Below are 18118 nucleotides of genomic sequence, written 5' to 3'. Positions count from 1 at the left end.
ACTTAGAACTTAGAGTGGTTAAGTCCATCTGAGGGCATCTCTCTGGGTCAGTGATAAAGCTGAGACAACTCCCCAAATCTGGAGCAATGTGTCAGCTTTATATATTAGCCTAGTGTAGTGGGTCCCGGTGTATTCATTGGAAAACATGGTGAATGCTACCACAGGTTGCCCTTTTCAAAAATCTATTCATATTTTGTAAGAAGCCAATTTTTTTTTTTTTTAAGATTTTATTTATTTATTTGACAGGGAGAGAGAGACAGCGGGAGCAGGAACACAAGCAGGGGGAGTGGGAGAGAGAGGAGCAGGCTTCCCGCCGAGGAGGGAGCCTGATGTGGGGCTCGATCCCAGGACCCTGGGATCATGACCTGAGCCGAAGGCAGACGCTTAACGACTGAGCCACCCAGGTGCCCCAAGAGGCCAAATATTTTAAAGATATGAAAAAAAATTTAAGGGGGAAGCAAAGAGAATTTCTGACTCTGTGCTGAACAGTCCTGACCATAGCAGTAAGAAGCGTTTCTAGGAGCCTGTGGGCAGTCAGCTAGCAGTCAGCTAATTTAGAACTTAATATAACATCATAGCACTATTTATCAATACTCTCAGCAGCAAAATAAGACTCCATTTAGGCTTCACAACCTGTATTTAGTATGGCAGGGGTTCTCCTCTATCCTCCCTGCAGAGCTGGTTCTAAATCAAGTAGTGTGTTAGACCAAAATATGGTTAGTTGGTTCAAAGATGCTTGGCTTCTGTTTTCCCCATGATGTGTTTGCCATATACCAAACAAGTGCCCTGGGCATCTAATCCTGATCAGTGAGAGAATGGCAGGATAAGATGACTGTGGTGGGAAGCCTGGCCCTGCCCTCAACAGCTGAGACCTAGGATGCTTGAGGGTTATTCCAGGGGCTTAGCTATTTAATGGTCCAGTGGCAGACCATAGCCCAGCTGAGCCTATTGTCTCTTCTGCAGAGTGAGGATGAGCGTCCTACCACTACACCGGGCTGTGGTGGGCATCACTTGAGCACAGACTAACGTATTTTGTAGGGTATATATAAATATTAAGGTATATTATTAATGTTTTTAATTTTCTCTATTTCCCTTGGGCCTCCATCTCTTGTTTAGGTTGGTGTGCATTAGACTTCTAGTGTATTTCCACAAATGCCTCTTTCTCCCCTGCAATTAAATTGTACAATTTAGTTTGCCTTAGCAGCACAGGGAGTGCATTAGTTCTGGTGGTGTGTGGCAAATTTAGAAATACTGACTTACCCAGATATCAAGGAAATTTGACTCCCTTTATAGGGATTGCTTCAATCAATGTAATGAGAAATTCTTGAATTTTTCAGAATGGATTTTAAGAGAATGCCATCTGCCAAAAAGCAAGAATACATGAAAGTGCATGTAATTTTGAGGTGTTGTTCATATTTTAAAGTCTTTGGGAACATTGTCAACCATTATGTTTGAAACTCCAGGCTCCCATTCAATCCCAGGCTCTGTAGCTGACGAAGTTCTTGAGGAGATCCATTTTAAATGGTGTGCTCTGCTGAGCAGAATTCACACAGTAGTAAGTCCAGCCCAACAGCTTGCTTTGTACAGAAATCAGACTTTCAGTCAAGAGAGCAAAATGCCTTAATCATGAGGCATTTATAAAAAGGATTATAACTACTTGCAGGGGTCCAAGAATTTAGAACTATTCTCTATTCTCTCCCACGTGTGTTTGACTAATAGAATATGCCAGTTCCTAGCAGGGCCATGTATTTTCTCGTTGCTGCTTTTATCATCAAGGTCCAAGTTTCCCACCAAAGTCATCGTGAGCTCCTGACAGGCCCCTGTGGCCGCCTCCGCCTCCAGCTCACAGACGCACGGCAGGCTCCCTTTGCGTCTCATTCCCCTTTCCCTTGAAACCACTGCGTTTGTGAGCCGCCCAGGATTCTCTCCACAGTTTAAGGTCTCTCCTCAGTGATGCTGGTGAGAACTTTTAAAACCACTCTCTCCTTTGTTTCAAATTTTAGGGACACAGCAGGTCAGGAAAGATTTCGAACCATCACAACGGCATACTACAGAGGGGCCATGGTGAGTGTGTTTTAGGGTTTCGTGACTCTTCAGGCGAAAGTAAAACATGAATATTCATTTGTCAGGTTTCTAGGATCCAAGCTAGAGTCTAGTACAATGGGGGAGATAGGTTTTGGAATGTGAAAACAGGACATTTAAAGGGTTTTTCTATGTTGTGTTTAGTAACTGCATGCTTTGACATTGGTCTTTCATAATATCCGTGAGGTAATTAGCTTATAGACGTTTTGGAACTCCTCCACACTTTCTGAGCAATTGTATATCTTAGTGAAAGCTGGGAGACCAATTAAAGACAATGACAGTAATTCAGGTAAAGGCTAATAGACGAGAATATGAACAAGGCCGTGCATGGGAGTTGTGGGGTCAGAACCGGGAGATACTGTGGTTGTTGGGCCTACAGGACTTAGTGACTCCCTGGCTGTGAGGAGGTAGCTCCCAGGGGTCTGCTTGGGCTGGCTGGCAGGGTTGTATTGCCCTTTATCAAAACAAGAGTACAAGGAGGAAGACAAGATTTGGAGGGGACAAAGGCAACCTTGTGTTTTACTTAGTTGAGTTTTTGGTGACCACACGGGACATTTGGGAGCTGATACCGGGTCATTGGTCTCCAAAGCACATCTGACCCTATCTCTCTTTTTGGCTTCACCTTGTGCCCTTCTCCCGTTGGATCTGTGCACTCTTACCACGCTGACTCTTTCAGTCCAGTGGGTTCTGGGCCGTTCTGGTCAGCAGGATACTGAAAACATTTCTGCTCTGTGCCAGGCACTGTGGGCTTTCCCTCTTCACCCCAGCCTCAACCCCATGGCCCAGTTCAAGTCTACTCAGACCTCAGGTCTTGGCTTTCATGTCATTTTCTCAGGGAAGCCTTCCCTGACTGCCCCATCCCCTCAGCCAGATTAGATCCACATTTGTACTCAAAACTCCCCATACTTCTTCATAGCAGTTGTCAAAGTTATAACTAAGTGTATAATTATTGGTTTATTGTTTTCTTTGCTAGCTGTCCATGAGAGGAAGGGGCCTTGTCTAACTTGTCCACGGCTGGTAGCACAAAGTATAGTATCAGGCACATAGTGGGTGCTCACTAAATATTTGTTGAATGGACAAACAGATGGCTAGGTCTAGCACTTAATACAGGAGTACGGTCTGGTGATACAGATTCTGTAATAGTTAGCATACAAGTGTCAGTTGATACATTTAGGAGATAGACCTTTTAGAAATACCAGACATGAGGGTCTTTAAAAACACGATGACAATCAGTGCCTTTCATTAAACCTGTATAATATTAAGTTTCTGCGATTTATGTAGACAGATAGTGGCATTTTGATCAGCCCATATAAGAAAAAATGATTTTATTTTTTTAAGGATAAAAAAATAATTTTAAAGCAGTGTGGTTACGATCTTAGTATAGGAGTAGGAAGCAAGACATTTCTACTTGCAATAATAAAGTACACAACGGAAGTGATTATCTCTTTCTCTCATCGCTATCTCTGTTTTAACTTAAACACTCCTTTAGCTTCATTTGGTGCTGATTCTTATCATGTGCAGTCAGGTAGAAAGGGTGTATCACCTTTACCGTAATCACTAATTCATTAAAGGTTAACAGTAAAAAAAACTATTTACATGGTGAGACAGTGGAAGAATTTATTTATCTATTTTTCCTTCTTTGTACTTTAAAATTTTTATTATAAATCCCTTTTAATTAAAAAGACAAAATAAAGGACAAACAAAAGGTTGGGTTTTGGAGGGTAGGAATATGCTGACATTATATTCTATAACTTTAAATATATGACTTACTAAATAAAGATTTTTCTTACAGGGAATTATGCTGGTCTATGACATCACAAATGAAAAGTCCTTCGACAATATTAAAAATTGGATAAGAAACATTGAAGAGGTATGTATGGAAAGAGAATGGTGATACTAGAGAGGAGTCCTGCTGGGTGCTTGCAGAGGGCTCCTTCTGTCTCTGGAAGAGGCAGCTGAGCCGCTGAGAAGTAGGCCAGGGGCAGGTCAGGCCCCCTCGCTCTGAGGAGCACGGACGGAGTGATCTCTGGTGCCTCTGTCAGACGGGGAGCTACACACAGAGGAGCAGTCTCACCGAATTTAAAACTTGGGCCAGATCTTGAAAATAATTTAATCGATTAAGTCCCCATTTTACGCATGAGAAAACTGAGGCCGGAAAGAAGAGACTTGCTTGTGCTCCTCTAGTTTTAACATCTGACTTACAGCTTCTTGCTTTCTGACTGGCAAAGGTCTCTCTCTATTCCAGCAACTTCTCATTTTTCCCTTCTAACATTTTCTCCATCGTAGATAGTTGAAATTTGGTTTAATTCCAGATTGACTAGTATTAAGATTTTTTTTTAATGTCTTTGATATTTCAGAAAGAAATCTTTTTTTTTTTTAAGATTTTATTTATTTATTTGACAGAGAGAGACACGGTGAGAGAGGGAACACAAACAGGGGGAATGGGAGAGGGAGAAGTGGGCTTCCCGTGGAGCAGGGAGCCCGATGCTGGGCTCGATCCCAGGACCCTGGGACCATGACCTGAGCCAAAGGCAGACGCTTAACGACTGAGCCACCCAGGTGGCCTAAGAAATCTGACTTTAAAATCATTTTGTACACATTTATATTAACCTACATGATTTCATGTTTTAAGTAGCTCAGAATCCAGAATACCTTCCTCATTGGCTCACTCAGTACTGTTTTTTCCTTCTTTGACCCAAACTAATCTTTGGAAGTTTTACTTCTGTTTGTTCATGTACAAAAAAAGCCATGAGAATGACTGCAAGCCTTTGGGAAGAAGTTTGCATAGGCTCTTATGCAAACTTTTCCCTCCTCCCATCTTTTAAATTTTTCCCTGCATCAAGCCTTGTGTTGAGCAAAAGATTATTTGTCTTATTATTAAATTTATGGATATGTTTCTGACAGGTTAGGATTTGTCTATTGAATAACTGTGTTTTGCTCAGGCTGTTTTTATAACATATTATTTTCTCCCTGCAGCATGCCTCCTCAGATGTTGAAAGAATGATCCTGGGTAACAAATGTGATATGAATGACAAAAGACAAGTGTCAAAAGAAAGAGGAGAGAAGGTAAATTTGAACTGAATGCATGAAGATGGGAATCTATTCACACTAAGCATTTATTTTCTTAGTATTACTTAATTATTGATTTCAGTTTAAAAAATATCTGTATTTTAATCCTTTAAAAAAAACAACAAAGAGATGTAATCCATACTTGCTTGAATGGTGTGAATTAGTATTCGAGATCCAGCTCCATATATTGTGTAGTCATGACTCATTCCTGAAGAATTTGCTGTTTTCTGGGAGATACAAATTAGTCCTTTTTCAGATTCCTGCAGCTTAGAGTTCATGCTATTTCTTCCACATCTGTGTGAAAATGCCTAGTTTTAAAGGTCAAGTAAATCATTCTCTTCAAATAAAAGTAATCGGATAGGTGAAGTTTAAACAGTAATCATATTCCAATTCATTATTTTTTTCTTAAGAATATTTTACACCATATTAGATTTAGGTCATTATGGATAAACTACTTGTAACTCATCAAGCTGTGGATGTCATTTATAGGCTTTTCTCTATTTTGTATCCTGCAAAAAAAGCAAGAGTTTATTACATGTACATATTTACTTCTGTGACATTTTCTAAATTAACTTAGAGGCTTCAGTTTTTAAGTCTTGGAATTTTGCTTTAGCCTTTTTTTAGTGATGCATACAAAATGTGTTTTGTTTTTAAATCTGACTGCAAACTTTTTTCCCCTAAGAACATTCATTTAATCTTGTTATTTTAAATAAACTGGGAGCTTTTTGGGAGTAGATGGAAATAGAAACCAAATAAAAATGAAAGCAGTGAGTACTTGGCATTTTAAGCTTTCATTCTTTTATGTACCAATTTATTAAAAAATAATGAAAAGTCAGTATAGTAACTGTTGGAGAGTTGTACTTTGGGAGCAGGTGAAAGGGGTCAGTGAATTCCAAATTAATGGTAGGAGCGAGTATCTGTCTCACGATTTTTCTTGTAAGTATATTAGAGAACTAAAGTATAATAGAAAAAAAAGAATAACTTAAGTCATGTTTTGAGTGGAAGTGGTGCCGTTCTACTTATGATGATTAAGTTAGATGTCTACATTTCAAACACAGAAGAAAGCAAAGAAATTTGAGAACCACAGAGTGAGTTCTCAACTAGATCCTCTACCTTTGGGACTATGAAAAACCTAGAAAATGGAAATGCTTTATATGTTGAAGCAACTTGAACGGAATTTAAATGTTTCTGTTTGCCTTTCAGTTAGCAATTGACTATGGGATTAAATTCTTGGAGACAAGTGCAAAATCCAGTACAAACGTAGAAGAGGTAAGAAAGATGTTCGGTGACCTATTCTGGGGAGCATTAGAGCTTAGCTGCCTGTGTTCAAGCAGCTCTCCAAGACTTGTCATTTTCTTAGTGAATGCCTTCTGTGAGCTCCGCCTCCATTTTGTGAACTTTCGTGCTTCTGGCTTTTATGCGGGTCCAGGTTCTTGAATTTCTAGCACCCAGCCCCCACGTGGGCTATATGAGATTGCTCAATTAAGATTCACTGAGCAGAAGGTAGAGGTTCCATTCAAGTTCAGCTTTGCCCTTTGTTCGGGAAGCCAGAAATCCTGCACTCGCCGACCAAAGCACAGTGTTTTCTGCTCATTTATCATGGTTCATGTCATCCTATGGTAGCCCGTAGCCGGAGAATCTTAATTCCTTTCATGTCTGTACTCTCTCAAGAGAGAATTAAACTGATCATTGAACAGATTCCCTTAGATTAAACATGACACATTGTAACACAACAGCATTTAGTAGAAATAAATGTGTTTATCAGAGAGTAGTTTTAATAAATTTTCAGTAAGTGAATTGTTAAAGACAACCAAATCATCTGAAGTCTTCTAAGAATAGATTTTCTTTACCAAGGGCAGAGTTGTTGATAATATTTTCTTTTTTAAAAACATTTTTTAGGGACTCCTGGGTGGCTTAGTTGGTTAAGGGTCTGCCTTTGGCTCAGGTCATGATCCCAGGGTCCTGGGATCGAGTCCTGCATTGGGCTCCTTCTGCTTGTGCGTGTACTCTCCCTCCCTCCCCCGCTCTCTCTTTGATAAATAAATAAATAAATAAATAAATAAAATATTTTTTAAACTGGTTGTAAAAATGATGCATGTGTGGGGGTGCTTGGGTGGCTTAGATGGTTAAGCGTCTCCCTTTGGCTCAGGTCATGATCCCAGGGTCCTGGGATCGAGCCCTGCATCGGACTCCTGGCTCAGTGGGAAGCCTCCTTCTCCCGCTCCCTCTGCCTCTCCCCCTGCTCATGCTCTCTCTCTCTCTCTCTCTCTCTGTATCTCTGTGTCTCAAATGAATAAATAAAATCTTTTTTAAAAAATGATACATGTGTGTGGGGCGCCTGGGTGGCTCAGTCGTTAAGCGTCTGCCTTCGGCTCAGGTCATGATTCCAGGTCCTGGGATCAAGCCCCGCATCGGGCTCCCTGCTCGGCGGGAAGCCTGCTTCTCCCTCTCCCACTCCCCCTGCTTGTGTTCCCTCTCTCGCTGTGTCTCTCTGTCAAATAAATAAATAAAATCTTTAAAAAAAAAAAAAAATGATACATGTGTGTTAATACATATCATTCAATAAACAGTAATATTGATGGTTTTGTAGACATTTAATTTCTTAGGCTACCACCATTCACCATAACATTATGGCTAAAAAATCAAGATTTAAATGACTTTATTGGTTAGGGGACACCAATCAGAAGTTTTTCTTTGTTTTCAATAACTAATTTTTTCAGGTTGGCTAATGGGTGTTAGGAAACAGGAAGCTTCTGTTGATTTATTTACACAGTCATAGAAGAGCAGAAAAATGCTTCCTTTTGCTTTGCTCACAAGAGGATTTCCTTCCATCAGAAAGAGGGGAGCCTCTTAAGTAGAAACAGGAGAAAATTTGTGCACTGAAATGACCCAGGTAGGGTCGCTCCCACAAAGTGAGCTCCATACCCTGGCTTAATGGAGCAGGTTTAAGCCTCTGTTCATGGCTACACCCCGATTGAATCTGTGGCTCACAGAGAGCTTTGAGTTATGGAAGTACAGAGCTGGGAGTTGCCTGAGCTGCTTATTCTGACCAGGTATTCGGCAGAAATTAGCAGTTTTCCCAGAACTTTAATTTAGCGTAGTTAGCTTTTCATAAAAGCTGGGATGGGCTTCTTTAGAAACAGATTCACAGATGACCAGTGTTGACAGTGCAACATTGATAATAAGTGATGATGGTGGTTATCATGTTGTTTCTATTCAACTTGATTGGACATAATCCTTCTGCCTAACATCTTTGGGGGGCATCAGAAGTCGTTGGGAACAAAGAGACTGACAATTGTATGTTTAGCATGGAGACGACTAAAGACTTTTTTTTTTTTTTAAGATTTTATTTATTTATTTGACAGAGCACACAGTGAGACACAGCAAGAGAGGGAACACAAGCAGGGGGAGTGGGAGAGGGAGAAGCAGGCTTCCCGCAGAGCAGGGAGCCCAAGTTGGGGCTCGATCCCAGGATCCTGAGATCCTGACCTGAGCTGAAGGCAGATGCTTAACGACTGAGCCACCCAGGCACCCCCCAAAGACTCTTTAAAAAAAAGAGTCTTGGCTCTGTAGAGGGGGACCTGGCTGGGTCAGTCAGTGGAGCACACAACTCTTGATCTTGGGGTTGTGAGTTCAAGCCCCACGTTGGGTGTAGAGATTACTTAAAAATAAAATCTTTAAAAAAAAAAAAGTCTTGGTTCTGTAGAAACAAAGTAGAGATGATAGGTTTAAAAAATGTTTTGTTGGGTCAAGACACCTAAGCACAAAATGTCACTGAGATTGATCAGATTTGTCCTTCTATTTGAGCTGATTTCCACAGTGGGGAATTTAGCTGAGCTAAGACATAGAAGATGAAAAAACTCTCAGGTACAAGAGTGAAAGTATTTTGAAAGAGAAGAGATTGGGGATAAAAGGTAGAGATTTTTGTGAAAACAGATTCTAGAGCTCTAGAGTAATACATAATTATTCATCCAGTTATTAAACAGGTATTCAGCATATCCAAGATAAGACACTGTGCTCTGCTCTGAGGACCTGGGGTGACCTAGAACCTCTGCCCCCCCCCCCAGGTGCTTTTGGTGTACTGAGGAAGCTACCTATAACTCAAGAGTGTCACATTAGGAATTTGTGCCAGAGATTATGTGCAGAAAATATTTGATGAATGAATGAATGATAAGTTTTTTAAAATTTTTGCTTCTTTATTTTAGAGAGGGAAAGAGTGTGCATGCATGAGCAGGGGGAGGAGGAGAGGGAGATAATCTCCAGCAGACTCCACACTGAGCGCAGAGCCTGACCCGCAGCTCAGTCCCTCAACCCCAAGATCACGACCCAATCCGAAACCAAGAGTTGGATGCTCAACCAACTGAGCCATCCAGGCGCCCCGTGAATGACAGTTTTATAATGCTGGAAAGTGTTTATGATATCATTGAAAAATAAGATAAAATACTCAAGTGTATACTACGATTACAGTTATGTTCCTTTCTCAATTAAAAAGTGTCAAATAATGTTTTATAATGAAATAATGAAAAATTCTACATTTCTATTTTAAAATATAGACATATATTAATAATTTTTTTGGTTTACCTTTAGGCATTTTTTACACTTGCACGAGATATAATGACAAAACTCAACAGAAAAATGGTTTGTATCACAGTTTTTATTTTCATTATGCTATTTGTTAAATTTGTTCTATTTTTGCTGTTTATTTATTTGAATAAAAAGGATAGGCCTGATTATAACATATTCACATTGACTCATTTTTTTTCCTGACTCACGTATTCACCTGGTTGAATTTTGATTCTTACTTCTGTTTCTTCAAGTTTCTTACTTCTGTACTGCGGCTGCTTCCGTTTCATCTGACTCTGTAGGTGGTCTTTAATGGAATTCTGACCAGAATAATTAAAATAATAATGGCACAAATTTAATTTTTGCCATAAAATTATCTAGTTTAGTTTTAATGTGACAGATATTTATCTCTCTGTATAATTGTGATCATAAAGTTGCTAAATTCGCTTAAATTAGAAATGATGTCAGTGATGAATCATTAGGCCCACCTGGAAAGTTTGTTTTCACCAGAATCCTGAATATAATTGTAGACCTTACATTAGCAACTGTTCTTACCTCTGGTAAGAGGATTGCCTATATCAGTATCTTAACATTGTTGCCATCATTACCCTTGAAACTTTCCACTCCATTGGCTGTAATTTCTCTGAACTGAAAATAGGAGCTTCCCATCTAATACATTATTAATATAAAAGGTGCTATCCTAAAAAATATGTTTCTCATTTTCATCCACCATTTCCAAAGATACAGACGACATCAGAGCCTGACGAGTCCCCTTTCTAATAAAATACTCTACTGAATACTTCTTTGTGGTGTGGTTTGATATTTGTATGTTTTAGATAATTGGGATCAAACCATGAAGCTTTTACTTCCTTGGTAACTTCATCTGCTCTTTTTTAGAATGACAGCAATTCATCAGGGTCGGGGGGACCAGTGAAAATAACAGAGAACCGATCAAAGAAGACCAGTTTCTTCCGTTGTTCGCTACTTTGATGAACTCTTTCTGAGAGACTGCAGCACACCTAAAGGACCCTTTCCTGCTTCTCTGAAAGCACAGGTCAGCCAGCCTCAGAGTCACACCGCCCGGCTGCCGCTGAGAGCACCACTGAACCTCGACTTCTCCACACAGAAGGCCACGTGCATTCCAGCCTCATGGCCTATCAAGATAACAGGCTCTTTTTTCAAACATGGAAGCAATGAAGTGGAGACATACGGAGGACTTAACTTGTTTTTCCTTGGTTTGTCCCAGAAGCTGCTACCTTTTCTTTTTCACTTTGCACATCAGTGTTAGCCTGTCCCTGCTACACCACAGTCTCAGACTCACATTTGCACACTTATGCCTCATGAATTCGAGACAAATTTGTGCGCTTGGGATGTTTGAAAAAAGTAAAACATTTAAAGCAGAGGTTAACATACTAAAATTAAAAGATGTTTGGTCTGGGTCATGTGGCCAGATGTTATTGCATTGATAGAATTTTTTAAGAGCTCTAATTTGTGATTTCCTTAAATAAGAATCACTAAATTCTGATAAAAGTGATCTTAAAAATTCATTAAAAAATGTCCATCTATTCGTCAGAGGCCACAATTCCTTTATTTCTTTGGATTGTTTAGAGTTTTGTTTCATTCCTGACCTTTTTGCTGGAGAGTTTGGGTAGCTAAATAAGTCACTTTTTCAATTGATTACCTCTCTCTGATCAATGGAAGCTACATTTGGAAATCACCTTAATCTTGCGTTTCCTGGGGTTTGTATTTACTATTCTTGCCTATGTGTGACCTATTGTAACCATGCCATTATCAAAAACATAACATATTTGATCATTGTTGTCTGTTTCTAATTGTGAACTTCTTGAGCTGAAATTTTACATAGGCAGAAAGATGTACCATTTAAGTCTTATTTTAGCATCTTATTGTGGTTCTGTCACATCAGCAATGTAATAGATGCAGTGTATTTTTTCTTAAGTTCACTCTTCAGCTTGCTGGCTTTATTTGTAATACCCCGTCCCTACTGTGATCCCTGTCTGCAAGAGTCAACAAGTATTAGATTTAGATTTTTGTCTGTAGAAAGCTTACCTATAGGGAGAGAGATTAACTTGTTGATATAAATGTAATAGAGAGAGCTCTTGGTAATGGTGAACAGAATGATTTTTTGTTCTGTTTTTATTTGGACTTTTTTCTTTTTTTTTTTTTTTTGAACAAAGGTAATCAGACCTAGTGCAGCCTCTAGGTAAAGTCTTGCCTTTTCGTTAGAGAAAATAGGAGCAAGGTTTCCATTTTAAAACAGCTGTTGTTGAATGCGTAGGACCCAGTTCCATCTGTTCAGGTTTGTTGTTCTAGAACTCGGTCCAGGCATTTGGGCCAAAGCCAACCAAAAGCTTAGCTGCCTTTCTCACCAGACACTGGTACTGGTATTCCTTTTGTAGATGAAACCTTCACATAAGGAAAAAAAAAGCTGTTTAGCGTTAACTTATGTGCCAAATTCAGATCATCATGTTGTTGTTGTTATTCTAGCCTTCAGTGTCGTAATACGGAAGGGAGTAATGAATAGGTGATTAGGGAAATGAATTCTGTCAATAATTATTCTTCCTGTTAGGCCTTTTTTGTTTCATGAAGGTTACCATCATGGAGAGTGAAGATGAAAATGGAAATGGATTGCTTGTTACCACAGAGCATCCTGCGTCAGATTAAGACGTAGCATTAGAATGCTTGGACCAGTCAAACGTTTACTACTTGTTTGAAAACTTACGTACAATTTAGCAGCAGCAAATATACCAGAACGATTTTTGATGGATACACTAAACTTAATGTTGACAAATTTCAGCCTTCTTGATTTTTTTTTTTTTTGTACTTACCTCTAGGCCCACAGGCACCTGTTGGCGTCCCCGTATAATCAGTAGTTGCTTGATTGAAAGTTGGTTGTACATCTACCATTTTAAAATTAGATACATTTTTGGAAAGAAAAAAATAATTTCTTAGAAACATCTTGTATTTACTAATTTTCTGAAAAAGATCCAAGCAGTTACGCTTTCTGAATGGTAACGAAGTACTTTCTAAAAGGCAAGTGCTATGACACCATGTATGAATGTAATTCTCCTAGTAATTTACCTCTGACTATTTGGTGTCTTAACACTTTGGTTTCTTTCTCAGGGGTTGTCTGCAAACCAAAACTGACATATTCTGTGGTTAGCTTTTTTTTTTTTTTTTTAAACACATTGCTTTGCTTTTGTTTCATTCCTTCTCTCTTCTTTTGTCTTATGTGGGTTAATAATTAGTCTCCGTGAACTTCCCTTTGAAAGAGCCTGTAAAAGTTAGATGAGTCTAAAAGTGCTCTTTGAAGTAGCAGCAATTTGGGGGTATATGCTCTGTTATATAGAAAAAAATCGTCCTTGCTATTTTCTTACATTTAGCTTTGCTAAATTGTATATAATTTGAGCTAAGACCATAGGAAATTCACTTTCTGCATGGTAAAATGACCCAATAAATATTCCACTTTGCTTAATAATGTACATATAGTGCATTATTTTTTCTATTTGTAGATGAATTTAGTGACAGATAATTGTCTGTTCCCTGCTGAAACTGAAGAAATCTAGTTTTGTGTGAACATGTTTGTGGTCTTATGGATAAGGTACATGAAGACTTTCGCAGCAGTATTCGTGGTTCAGTTGGCCGCACTTTATTATCAGTGTGCTAATCTTTTGACAATGATTGGACTAGACCTCTTCACCTAGAGTCTGAGGATATCAGACACTGAAAATGTGCTGTAACTCAGTAGCATGTAAACCAGTTGATTGTAAAACGTTTCACTGGGAATTTATTTTAGCTATGTTTTACTTCATACAGATGATGAGAAAATAATCCACCTGTGCATTGGTTAGGAGGTGCCGCAGGGTTTCTTACTATTTACATGAACATTTTGTGCAGTCTTTGTTATAAATGTTCAGAAGACTATACTCTTTACTTTGAAGGACTATTTTTTAATTATACCTCATTTAGCTAACTAGTATTCTAATACCTGGTAGAAAACCGGTGAGCCAGCCTTTAAGCATCCAACACCATTTAGATTATATGTTTTGTTTTGGACTAAAGACATCATTGGAAAAGGTAGGAGATAGTTTACTCTAGAATAGAACATACATGTCATATCCACTAGTGCAAACAAGGTATGATCTCCCTGTCTCCATTAAGCAATTTAGCTGTGCAATATAGATGAACGTTTGCAGAAATTTCTAAGAGATTATAACTCCATTTTACAGATTCTGAATGCTAAGAATCTGTATTAAGACTTATAAAGTTTTTCCTGTGAACAGTAAGTGATGCATTTAAGCAGATTTTGTTTTCTAGTTCATGACTTAGCTTTCTTTATAAATTTAGTACTTAATCTTTAAAGATGAGCTTCTAAGCTTCAAATTTTAAAACAGCATTTCATTATGTTGGTTTCCTTATCTCAGATTTTAAGCACTCATTTCTGCCGTCAGGTTTTTTAGAATTTTTCTTTTAAGAGAAAGGACATTCCTTTTTCCCTTCTTGTTATATCCAAAGAAGGGAGGGAAATGGAATGTCCAAAAAAAAAAAAAAAAAGAAAGAAATTCCTTGTCCTAGAGGGAATATGCTAATAAAATTTTTAATCCCAGCACAATTTTACAGAGAATCAGTCTTTTTTTTTTTTAAGATTAATAAAATTAATGGGAGTCCTGTTCAGTATGAAAAAATTCTAAATGACTGAAATTTATAGAAGTGAAAATCAGCAAACAATTATTTTAGGGATATTTTCAAATTTTACTTCATTTTTTGAAATGCTTGTGCCATATGTGATTGCATTTCTTATTGCCAAGAACTAATAGAACTTCTTGTTTCATTTTCTTACCTTTTTAAAAATGTGAACTTAATTATTATAATTCATTCCTACAGCCTTACAGATGGGTTTTATTCTGTTTGTTTGCAGCTGACACTGAGTTCCTTCAGGGCAAAATGCCATAAACTATTTGACTAAAATCATGCCCCTAATGGGAAATATCTAGTTTTTCCATAGAATTATCCTTCTGTGTAGGTTTCAGCATATTTTATTTTTGCTTCAACAGCTTAATGTGAAAAGTTCCTGCAGATAAAGTGAACCTGTCATGTGGTTAATCTTGTTTAAGCCAATTCATTAACTGTATACTGCTACTGATGCTGTGGTTTGTTTTGTTTTGTTTTTTAAATGGATTTTATTCCAGGTGAACTTTTTTTTTACAATAATGTTCGTCTAAAATAAAAACTACATAATGAAAATGCTCATGACTCTGAAATGAATCGCACATTTAAAAAATGTTTCTTCAGATTTGCTAAGTGTATGAGTCAAACCGCGGTAGGCTTGAGATACTTTAGAAACTTAATCTGACTTGGAATTGTTTAAAGACTCAAAAATGGCTGGATCTCCTGCTCATACCTAGTTCAGAATACACTGAGCTGATTCTGTTATAGAACTGCAGCCTTAAATTGATCGTCCTTCCCTTCTTAGTCCTCCCAAGTTTAGTTTCTGTTGTTTGGTTTTTTACTTCCAAACACCACAGATTGAGGCCCCAGCCCTGTCGCTGTTCTCCCACAATGCTTGTGCATGTTCCCGGTCGTAGCCTTTCCTGTTCATCCCACCACCATTTTGAATCTTCACTGTTCTCAAGCTTCCCACTTCTCTCCCTCCAGGTCTTTCACCTCCTGCCTCTCAGAGAAAAGCATCAGTCAAAAAACAAGGTTCTTAGCCATCTCTTTGTCCCTAATCCATAGCCTACCATGGGCCGGCACCCAACGCCACCCTCATCCTCACTCCTTCCTTTTGGGGCAGAAGCATCCCTTCTCTTCTATACCTTTCTCACCACGGCCTCTTCTCTGCACTCAACCTCCCACCTCTGCCCTCCAGAGAACTCGCAGCTCTTTCTCTTCCACCTTCACACTCTTATCCCATGTTACACCCATCCCCTCAGCATCTAAGCACCCATAACACTCCAGCCATTGGCCTTGTGTCTCTCTCACCTATTGCCCTTTTTCCTCTTCTTCCTGTTGTAGCTAAGCTTCTTCAAAGAGTTGCCTACAGTTACCATCTTCACTTTTTCGTTTTTCGTTTATTCCTCAGCCTACTCCAGTTTGGCTTCCCCTCTAGGCCCTTCACTGACATTGGGCTTACCATGGCCTAGTTGCTCAAGTAGCAGACAATTTTCAGTCCTTATCTTGGTTAACCTCTTGGCGGCATTTGACCAGTATATCTCTTCCTCCCAGAAATGTTCTCCTAGCTTCTGTGACAGTATTCTCCTGATTCTCCACTTTTCTAAAAATAATTTCATCCTTTTTCAAGACTCTTAAATGCTCATAACTTCTGTGATCAGCTGAATAATGGCCCCCAAGCATGTTCATGTCCTAATCCCTGGAACCTGTGAACATTGTTCTACATAGCAAAAGGAACTTCACGGATGTGGTCAAGTTAAGGCTCTTGAAAGGGAGGATTGTCCTGGATTATCAGAGCAGAGGATATGTAATCCCAAGGGTCTTTATGGGAGGGACACAGGAGGAGTTGGAATCAGAAGGAAACCAAGGGATGACAGAAAGGGAGAAAAGGTGTGATCATGCAGGCCTGTGAGCCAAGGAGTGTAAGTAGCCTCTGGGATCTGGAAAAGGAAAGAGAAGAGACTCTCTCCTAAAGCCTCCAGAAGGAACCAGCCTGGCCCTGACACTTTGGCTTTAGCCTGGTAAAACTCATTTCATAATTCTGCCCTCCAGAACTCAGAATAAATTTGTGTTGCTTTAAGCCACTAAATTTGTGATTATTTGTTACAGCAACAATAGGAAACTAATACAGCTTTCAAGTTTGTATCTCGAGCCCCACCCTCTTTGCAGACAGGAAGACTTCCAAGTTGATCTGCTTATTGGACATCTCCCCTCAGATCTGCTACAGGTACGTCAAAAAACATGTCTGAAACTCAAACTCAGCTTACCAGCTTTCCTGCTCCCCAGCAGTTCCCACCAACAGCCCTTAAACCCAGGAGGAGAAAGCTGTTCTCTCTCCTCTTTTCTCCCTCATGATAGATAGCACGATCATCTACCTAGATCCACACACAGTTCACCAGCCTCCAAGTCTTCTAGATCAAACACCTTAAGCTCTTCCTCATCCATCCACTTGTCCATTGTTTCTGCCCCTGTGTTCAGGCCTCCTCATCTTTTGCCTAGATCTCTGCAACCTCTCCTAACCCGTTGCCCAGTCCCTACTCTTAGTTTCCTCCAAGCCATTTTCACAGTGCTGACAAGAATCTTCTGTCACTGTCAAATTTAATTCTTCAGTGGTACCTCATAACCTTGGGGTAGAAGCTAAACTTTTTAGCCTGGCAAATAAAGAGCTTTACCACTGCATCTTTCTCTCCAGCCTTGGATCTTGTCGTAGCCTAACTCATACCCATTTTGAACACCAGTAATTGCAGTTTCCCGAACACACCATGCTTTCTCATTCCTTTGCTTATGCTGCTCCTTTTACTGACTTCCAACCCTTTTTCTGGCTAACTCTTCCTTATCTTTCAAGACTCAGTAAGGGTTTCTCTGGGAAGACTTTGGGCACAACCCATCCAGGTTAGGAGCCCCCTCCTGTGTATGCCCAGAGTATCAGTGCACTGGATTCGAACTGTCTGTTTATTCTCTTCCCTCTAGACTCTATAGAAGCTCCTGTAAGTGCAGGGACCATGTCTTTAGCTTTTGTATCCATAGGATCCAGTAAGGAGCCTGGCACATAGTAAGAGTTTAATAAGCGTTGGAAGAGAATCAGTGAACTTCAGCAATCATCAAAATTAACATGTTGTTGAAGAAAGCTAAGTCATTTCGGAGCTGTTTCGTTTTCCATTTACTTCTTAATTGAAAGAAAAATTTAAGGTAGGGCCGCCTGGGTGGCTCAGTCAGTTAAGTTTCTGCCTTTGACTCAGGTCATGATCCCAGGGTCCTGGGATCGAGTGCTGAATCAGGCTCCTTGCTCAGCGGGAAGCCTGCTTCTCCGTCTGTGTCTGCTGCTCCCCCTGCTTGTGCTCTCTCTCTCTCTGACAAATAAATAAAATCTTCAAAGGAAAATACAAAAAAGAGGAAAATTTAAGGTAAATTCATTAATACCTCTGTAAGTACAGCAATAAAAAGCGAAGCTTCTTTATCTGTTTTTATTCTAGCCCTTACCTTACATTATTTTAATCTTTTTTAAATATAGAATTTCCTTTTAATAAGATAAATCACCCAGAATGCTACTTATGTGTTGATAAGTTGAGTAAACCTTTTCTCCCTTTTCTTCATGTATCCTACCCTCAAAATTTAGGTTTTCCAATATTAGTTCCAGGAATATATGAGGATGCCCCCATAGCAAATAAAATTAATTTCTGTCCTTCGGAAATGCTCTGCTTTCTCGCACTTTGAG

General features: G+C 39.3%; 1 protein-coding gene across 2 annotated transcripts in view; it reads left to right on the top strand.

The window, feature by feature from the left end:
• Window positions 1–14978, top strand: part of RAB8B (RAB8B, member RAS oncogene family) — a 58853-nt gene extending 43875 nt beyond the window's left edge. For both annotated transcript variants that reach the window (XM_036081155.2, XM_078079244.1), the window contains exons 3-8: window positions 2004–2064; window positions 3875–3952; window positions 5059–5148; window positions 6355–6420; window positions 9739–9789; window positions 10612–14978. In XM_036081155.2, the coding sequence (XP_035937048.1) occupies window positions 2004–2064; window positions 3875–3952; window positions 5059–5148; window positions 6355–6420; window positions 9739–9789; window positions 10612–10704 (439 nt within the window). In that variant the 3' untranslated portion in view covers window positions 10705–14978. The remainder of the gene's footprint in view (window positions 1–2003; window positions 2065–3874; window positions 3953–5058; window positions 5149–6354; window positions 6421–9738; window positions 9790–10611) is intronic.
• Window positions 14979–18118: the final 3140 nt, after the last annotated feature.

Source organism: Halichoerus grypus, chromosome 8, assembly GCF_964656455.1.
Source record: "Halichoerus grypus chromosome 8, mHalGry1.hap1.1, whole genome shotgun sequence".
In the NCBI taxonomy this organism is placed as follows: Eukaryota; Metazoa; Chordata; class Mammalia; order Carnivora; family Phocidae; genus Halichoerus; species Halichoerus grypus.
The sequence above is the reverse complement of the archived record's forward strand: the minus strand, read 5'-3'. Positions and strand labels throughout refer to the sequence as shown.